Below are 7404 nucleotides of genomic sequence, written 5' to 3' on the forward strand. Positions count from 1 at the left end.
CTGATACACTTCACTGGAGCAGACATTTTCAAAAAGGTTTTTAATGTTAAAAACAGACATTCCACCAAAACAGATGAGTTAGAAGCACCGGATGAAGGAGGACTCTGACTCTCCAGTGATAACAAATATATTAGAAATTCTTGTGGCTGAACCTTCCAGGAAATCAGGTGTGAAGAAAAGTAGTATTTGCATCTCAAGCCTTCTCAAAGAGGTATTTCTTAAGTGGACTACGTAGGTCCAAGCACCAGCGGATCAAAACAAGAAACAACATCTCAACAAGCAGAGCTACTGGTTTCCAGAGTGTGTTGACACACGTCAAACCAGTAAAACCATATAAACATGTCTGCCGTTCTCCAGCTGCTCCTGCACCCCTGCCCAGGGCAGGAGGCCTCAGTGTCAGTATGGATGGCCTTTCTCATGTCAGAAGTTATTGGTTTCTCAAAGCACTATTAGTGTACATAATCATAAACTAGAAATCTGTCTGACTTATGTTTATCAGTCCAGTCCACCTCCTGGCGGACCGGGACAGAACCAGCTGGGTTTTAGGTGATACCAACCCTGGTAAAGCCCCCTCCATCCCAGATAGGCTATAGCGCCTCCTAGCTGCTGGGCAGGGAACTGCGGGAAGTATGCGAGCAGACACAGCAGCAGAAACAGCCAGAGAGTCAACAGGAACACACAGAGCAGGAAGAGGATCCTGAGTGGAGCTCCGGTGGGGGGTCCCGTTGGGGCCCCCGCCCTGAGCACATGGGGGCCAAACGCGGACATCTCCTCCACCAGCAGCAGGCAGCACAGGCAGAGCGTGAGGGTGTCCTGGGACACTTCGTAGCCGCGCCACACCTGGCCCGCTCGGAGGCAGGACGCCTTGCTCTGGGCTTCCTGCAGCAGCAGCAGGGGCTGTCCGGCGAGGTCGCTCCCCCTGCCCGCCGCCGCCGCCGCCGCCGCCGCCGCCGCCACGGGCTGGAAGCAGGTCCCGGCGGCATCCTCCAGCAGGCACACCAGACGCCCGGTGCCCCACCAGAGCAGCCCGGTGAGGGCGAGACGCGATAGGTGGCGCAGGGACAGGAGGGCGGAGCGCCGCGCCGAGAAGGAGAGGAGGACGACGAAGGAGCCGGCCACGCAGAAGGTCCATCCCCACGCCGACACCAGGAACTTCCTGCCGGACGGGTCAGAGGTCGTTCATATCAATAGCTGCATGACTGGACACAATCTAATGTTGGGTCATTTACAGCCTGTTTCCATTGTGGAGACAGTGGTTAGTTTATATAATAGCATTGGGTAGACAGGACAAGGTATAGTTGCATGGCCTGGGCCGTTACCCTATTACACGTCTGAAATAATTCTAATTGCATGTTTGGGTCTAGATACACTTAATTGGACACATTTACAAAGTAGTGGTAAACAATAGTGGACCTCTTTCCATAAGAAAAACCTTATTTTAAACAAGCTTCTCACCTGTAGAGGAAGTGGTTCCTGTTGGCAAAGATGCTGTAGCTGGACGCCCAGAGGCTCAGCACCGGCCCCAACAGAACCAGCGCGTTGAGCGGCAGGTGGAAGTGACTCGCCGGGCTGCTGCCCACCAACACGGCCAGGAGGTTGGTAAAGAACACCAGGCCGGCGTTCAGTATCCTCACCAGGAACCTAGCAGGCAGGGCCACTTCTGAGGCCACTTTGTACAATTTACCCAAGTTGACATCCGGCCAGAAGCCATCATTTGATGAAGAAACAGTCTTCATCTTGAGTGGGACCTTGTTGTTGAGCTTCTACAGGGGGGGGATTTCTCCTTGTGGTCTAGTGGGTGACTGCCCAGACCCCGTCTGTTTCTGTTGAATCACCCTGGCACCCTGACCCACAGCACATGCTTGGTAAAAATAACCCCTGTCTCTCCATAGCCCTGCTATAAATAGCCCTCTCATTCCTTAGAGGAAGCTTGAGTTCAGAAGTATGTCCATGTATCAAAGCCAGAGGATCTGTAACACATACATGTTTTACAGCCCAAGGATCTGTAACACATACATGTATTACATCCCATGGATCTATAACAGAATACCTGTATTACAGTCAATGGTTTAGTAGTGCATGTAATATAGAAAGTAACATGTAATGCAGGATGTAATGTAAGACAAGATAGATATTATATATGCTACACATAAATATATATTCTTATTGCCAGAGTTTTTTTATTCAAAGTCTGAGCTTTATGAAAGGATAACAATTAAGAATAATTCAGATAATAATTTGCACCTGTTGGTGCAGTAAAGCATTCCTCTCCCTCACCAACGAGCATTAACATGACGTGGACCTGCAGGTTAACAACTACTGAAGTTAATCAGAATGAGGTGGGGAGCTTTTGAGGTCTTGCTTTGACTCTTTAACGCTAAGAAATGTTTTTCCTTTACCACCTCCATGTCCGTCGAGGGGACTTCATGTGCGGCAATCGAATATAAACAATAATGTGTTGAGAATTAAAAAGATTTTTTGCCTTGGGATGCTGCCAGTTGTTTTAATTACCCAACCACTGGTCATGCCACCATTATTCCCTTCTGCTGTGTGTGTGTGTGTGTGTGTGTGTGTGTGTGTGTGTGTGTGTGTGTGTGTGTGTGTGTGTGTGTGTGTGTGTGTATAAATATATAAATACACACGGGGGTCGGGGCTATTAAGGTGTTGTCAGTAACTAAATCAGAAGGTGTCAGACCAGTCGTTGCCTGGAGACAGCGTAAGCTGGACTGGTGAATGACTGGGAGCTGACCAGTCCGTATAAACAGAACCAGCAGAGACCTGGACTGCTGAGTGACTGGGAGCGGACCAGTCCGCTTGAGCAGCACTAGCAGAGACCGTGGACCTATGAAGGGAGTGACCTTCATGCACCCTTGAAATCTCAAAGGCAGATCCACGTGTGAGGTCATGGCCCACCTGGACGTGTGTGGTGTCATCGTTGAGGTCGGAACGCTGCCGTCTCCTTGTACCACGTTACCATGGTGACCAACGTTTATTATTAAGATCGTTAATACTGCTTCCCAAAATCGGCACCAAATAATACCATCTAACTACGTCTAACTTTCACACTAAAATATCTTACATTATTTCAACAGAATCATCGTCGTCGTTGCTCCGCGAGATTTTCAACTTTCGGAAAATGACTGCACATTAAATGTCCACCTAACGATAACAAGGAGAATCGGTTATTCATGTTTTAAAACCATAAACCAGCAAAAAGGACTGTGATTAAGAAAAGCTTATTCCACTACTCATCAAGGCTCTAGCATTGAGAACGAACTGAGGTTCAGGACTTTACACCAAATAAGAACGCTTTGGCCTGTTTCAGCGTCACAGGGAGCGGTAGACCGTCAAAAAGTTGCCCCGCCCCTTGGGTCAAACGAGGAGGTGGGGGGGTCCCTAAGAGGCATAACGCTAACACCCCCTTCTTAACCCCACACCTCACATCATACTTTGAGATCCTTCAGAAGAACTCACGAACCAGCATGGGAACGAAAACATAAAAAGTCTTGGTGTGCGTGTGAGCTCAGTGTCTCTCCCTCTGTTCAGCCCACTTCCCTTCTGGGGCCGCACCCGCCTCCTCTGATGAGGCTCCTCCTCCTGGCTCCTTTGGCTCCTCCTCCTCCTGGCTCCTCCTCCTCCTCCTCCTTTGCCTCCTCCTCCTCGTCCTCCTGGCCCCTCCTCCTCCTCCTGGCTCCTCCTCCTCCTGGCTCCTCCTCCCCCGTCCCCTGACCCCTGACCCTGGGGATCTGGTCACTCCTGGTCGCGGTGCTCCTCTATGGGGTGGGTCTGCCTGTGCTCCCACATGCGGACGGCTCCGTCCCACTGGAACACCACATGAAGAGGAGTGAGACGTGGGAGGGAGACAGAGGGAACATGGAGAAGAGTGAGACCCGGAGGGACATGGAAAGGAGTGAGACACGGCGATCTCTTCCTCGTTAATTAAGAGTCTATTCTTGTCCTCTGGGGGGCACAGGTTAGCCTGGCTCCGCCCGCCTACGTACTTCCGCTCAATTTTCATTTCCCTTCATTACTACGTCTGTGTCTGATGGGTATTCGCAGGTTTTCTCAAATTTTGCCGTTCCAATCACTGAACAAAGAGAGAGTGGCTGAGAACAATGACGTTGAGGTTGTGCGCTCGTTTGAGTAGTCAAACATTAGCGATTGGTTATGGCAGATCCAGAGTGGCACTGGGCAGAGCCAATAGTTTTAAACTCCAACAGACACCCGCCTTCAAGTGAGTTATGGTTTTTCAATGGAGAGAGGCCAGAGGCTCTGTGCAAATGAAAGGAAGTACGAGAGTCTGGTAGGACCAGGATAGGCTATGGTTGGGGGGATGTCATAAATATCAGGCTGTTAAGCCCATTGAGACTCGAACTGTGATTCACGTCTATACTATCACTGAATCAGAAGAGGTTTGAACAAACATTTCTAATCTTTCAGAAAGTTTATTCATTAACAAATTATGCTTTATGAACCAAACAATCTTTGGACTTGTGGTCTTGGGGGGGGGGGTGTTGATTTCATTCTAATTTAGTATTTCATCCTATTTTATTCTTGCTCTTTTTGCTCTTTTTTTCTTATACGTTATCCTTGTAATTGTGCATGCTCGTCGCCCCTGTAAATGAGGGGAACCTCAGTGTCTTGAGTGAAAATAAAGGTCATTGTATTGTGTCAGTCAGCCGGGGGTCTACTCACAGAGCTGCTCACGATGCTGTCCTGGTACGGGTGCCAGCTCACATCCCTCACACACGCGTCGTGGCCACAGAGCCGGGTCACCACAGCCCCGGTCAGCACGTCGTACACTACCAACACACGGAGAGACACACGCACAGACACACACACATACACACAGACACACACAGAGACACACACAGAGACACACGCACACACACACACACACACGCAGAGACACACACACAGACAGAGGCACACAGAGACACACACACAGACAGAGACACACATACACATACACACACACACGCACAGACACACACACACACACAGAGACACACACACAGACAGAGACACACATACACATACACACACACACGCACACACACACACACAGAGTTAATAATGTCCACATGAAGTCCAAAAGGTAGAGGAGGAAGAGGAGGTGGAGGTAGAGGTGGAGGGTGGAGGTAGAGGAGCTGGGTAGAGGTGGAGGATGAGGTGGAGGATGAGGGGGAGGTGGAGGGTGGAGGTAGAGGTGGAGGTAGAGGGTGGAGGGAGAGGTGTAGGGTGGAGGTAGAGGAGCTGGGTAGAGGTGGAGGATGAGGTGGAGGTGGAGGTGCCACCCACCTATGATCTTGCCGGTGGAGCAGCCTGTGTAGATGTAGCGTTGGCCGGTGGTGAACTCCGGGGAGAAGCGGCAGCGGATCAGCGTGTGCAGAACGCCGTGACCGCGGTACGTCATCACCGAGGTGTCGCCCATCAGCTTGTGTCTCTTCAGCGCTACCGGAGGAGAGACAAGCAAACCATCACCGGTTACCATCAAACCATCACTGGTTACCTTCAAACCATCACTGGTTACCATCAAACTATAACTGGTGACCATCAAACCATCACTGGTGACCTTCAAACCATCACTAGTTACCATCAAACCATCACTGGTTACCATGAGACACATTAAACTATTACGGTTTTCCATTAAACCCATCACAGTTAGAAACAGGCAGGGCTACCATCAGGGCTGTACTGGTAGAGACAGGGCTGTACTGGTAGAGACAGGGCTGTACTGGTAGAGACAGGGCTGTACTGGTAGAGACAGGGCTGTACTGGTAGAGACAGGGCTGTACTGGTAGTGACTGGGCTGTACTGGTAGAGACAGGGCTGTACTGGTAGAGACAGGGCTGTACTGGTAGAGACAGGGCTGTACTGGTAGAGACAGGGCTGTACTGGTAGTGACTGGGCTGTACTGGTAGTGACTGGGCTGTACTGGTAGTGACAGGGCTGTACTGGTAGTGACTGGGCTGTACTGGTAGTGACTGGGCTGTCCTGGTGCTCACCTCTCTGGGGGACCTGCTGCCAGCGGTAGTCCCAGTTCTGCTGGGTGACGGCCAGGCGCGAGGCGGCCAGCCCCTCCTTGGGCGAGAACTTCCTGACGTCCCACAGCTTGATGGACTGGTCCTTGGAGTTGCTGATCAGGTAGCGAGCGTCGCCCTGCCCCCAGAGAGACAGTACAGTTCAGAGAGACAGTACCCCAGCGTTCAGAGAGACAGCACCGTTCAGAGAGACAGTACCGTTCAGAGAGACAGTACCCCAGCGTTCAGAGAGACAGCACCGTTCAGAGAGACAGTACCCCTTCAGAGAGACAGTATCCCAGCGTTCAGAGACAGCACCGTTCAGAGAGACAGTACCCCAGCGTTAAGAGACAGCACCGTTCAGAGAGACAGTACCGTTCAGAGAGACAGTACCAATCAGAGACAGTACCCCAGCGTTCAGAGAGACAGAACCGTTCAGAGAGACAGTACCGACCAGAGAGACAGTACCCCAGCGTTCAGAGAGACATTACCGTTCAGAGAGACAGTACCCCAGCGTTCAGAGAGACAGTACCCCAGCGTTCAGAGATAGTACCGTTCAGAGAGACAGTACCCCACCGTTCAGAGAGACAGCACCGTTCAGAGAGACAGCACCGTTCAGAGAGACAGCACCGTTCAGAGAGAGTACCCCAGCGTTCAGAGAAACAGTACCGTTCAGAGAGACAGTACCCCACCGTTCAGAGAGACAGTACCTTTTAGAGAGACAGTACCATTCAGAGAGACAGTACCGTTCAGAGAGACAGTACCGATCAGAGAGACAGTACCCCAGCGTTCAGTGAGACAGTACCGTTCAGAGACAGTACCCCACCGTTCAGAGAGACAGCACCGTTCAGAGAGACAGCACCGTTCAGAGAGAGTACCCCACCGTTCAGAGAGACATTACCGTTCAGAGAGACAGTACCCCAGCGTTCAGAGAGACAGTACCCTACCGTTCAGAGAGACAGTACCCTCTCTTTGACTTCTTGATAACAGGAGAATCCCATCAACAGAACCCCAGCCTCTAGGATGTTCCAACGCTGGGCTCCAGCTCTAGGGGACTGAAGTGCAGCCCTCAGCTGGAGGTGAGACTACGCCACAGACGGCCCTCCTCCTCTCCTCCACCCCCTTCCTCCTCCACCTCCCCCTCCTCCACCACCACCTCCTCCTCCATTCCCCTCCTCCCTTCCCCCCCTCCTCCTCCTCTCCCTCTCCCCCTCCTCCTCCCTCCTCCTCCTCACCTTGCTGTCGATAAAGGTGACTCCGTCGCGGTGTCCGGCCAGCTGTCCCACGGGCTGCGGCCGGTCCTCCCTCAGCGTCCGTCTGTCCCACACCTTGCACAGGGCGTCGTCGCTGCCCGAGAACAGCAGCTGGGAGGAGCTGTCGG

General features: G+C 51.8%; 2 protein-coding genes across 3 annotated transcripts in view; both read right to left on the reverse strand.

Annotated features, from left to right (window-relative positions):
* Positions 1–108: 108 nt before the first annotated feature.
* fitm1 (fat storage inducing transmembrane protein 1) lies at positions 109–3513 on the reverse strand. The gene is made up of 2 exons (XM_079755019.1): positions 1456–3513; positions 109–1156 (listed from the first exon to the last, which is right to left on the reverse strand). Exons 1-2 carry the CDS (start codon positions 1734–1736, stop codon positions 496–498), a joined length of 942 nt encoding a protein of 313 aa, XP_079611145.1. The 5' UTR covers positions 1737–3513; the 3' UTR covers positions 109–495.
* Positions 3514–3651: 138 nt separating this feature from the next.
* dcaf11 (ddb1 and cul4 associated factor 11) overlaps positions 3652–7404 on the reverse strand; it is a 10554-nt gene continuing 6801 nt past the window's right edge. Inside the window, exons 11-16 of one of the 2 annotated variants that reach the window (XM_079755017.1) lie at positions 7259–7404; positions 6989–7078; positions 6009–6162; positions 5302–5454; positions 4696–4802; positions 3652–3822 (exon numbers count right to left, since the gene is read on the reverse strand). The exon at positions 7259–7404 is cut by the window's right edge and continues 40 nt beyond it. In XM_079755017.1, coding sequence (XP_079611143.1) covers positions 3751–3822; positions 4696–4802; positions 5302–5454; positions 6009–6162; positions 6989–7078; positions 7259–7404 — 722 coding nt within the window. In that variant the 3' untranslated portion in view covers positions 3652–3750. The remainder of the gene's footprint in view (positions 3823–4695; positions 4803–5301; positions 5455–6008; positions 6163–6988; positions 7079–7258) is intronic. The other variant, XM_079755018.1, reaches the window with a different exon arrangement.

This window comes from Pollachius pollachius, assembly GCF_949987615.1.
Source record: "Pollachius pollachius genome assembly, chromosome: 17".
Classification (NCBI taxonomy): Eukaryota; Metazoa; Chordata; class Actinopteri; order Gadiformes; family Gadidae; genus Pollachius; species Pollachius pollachius.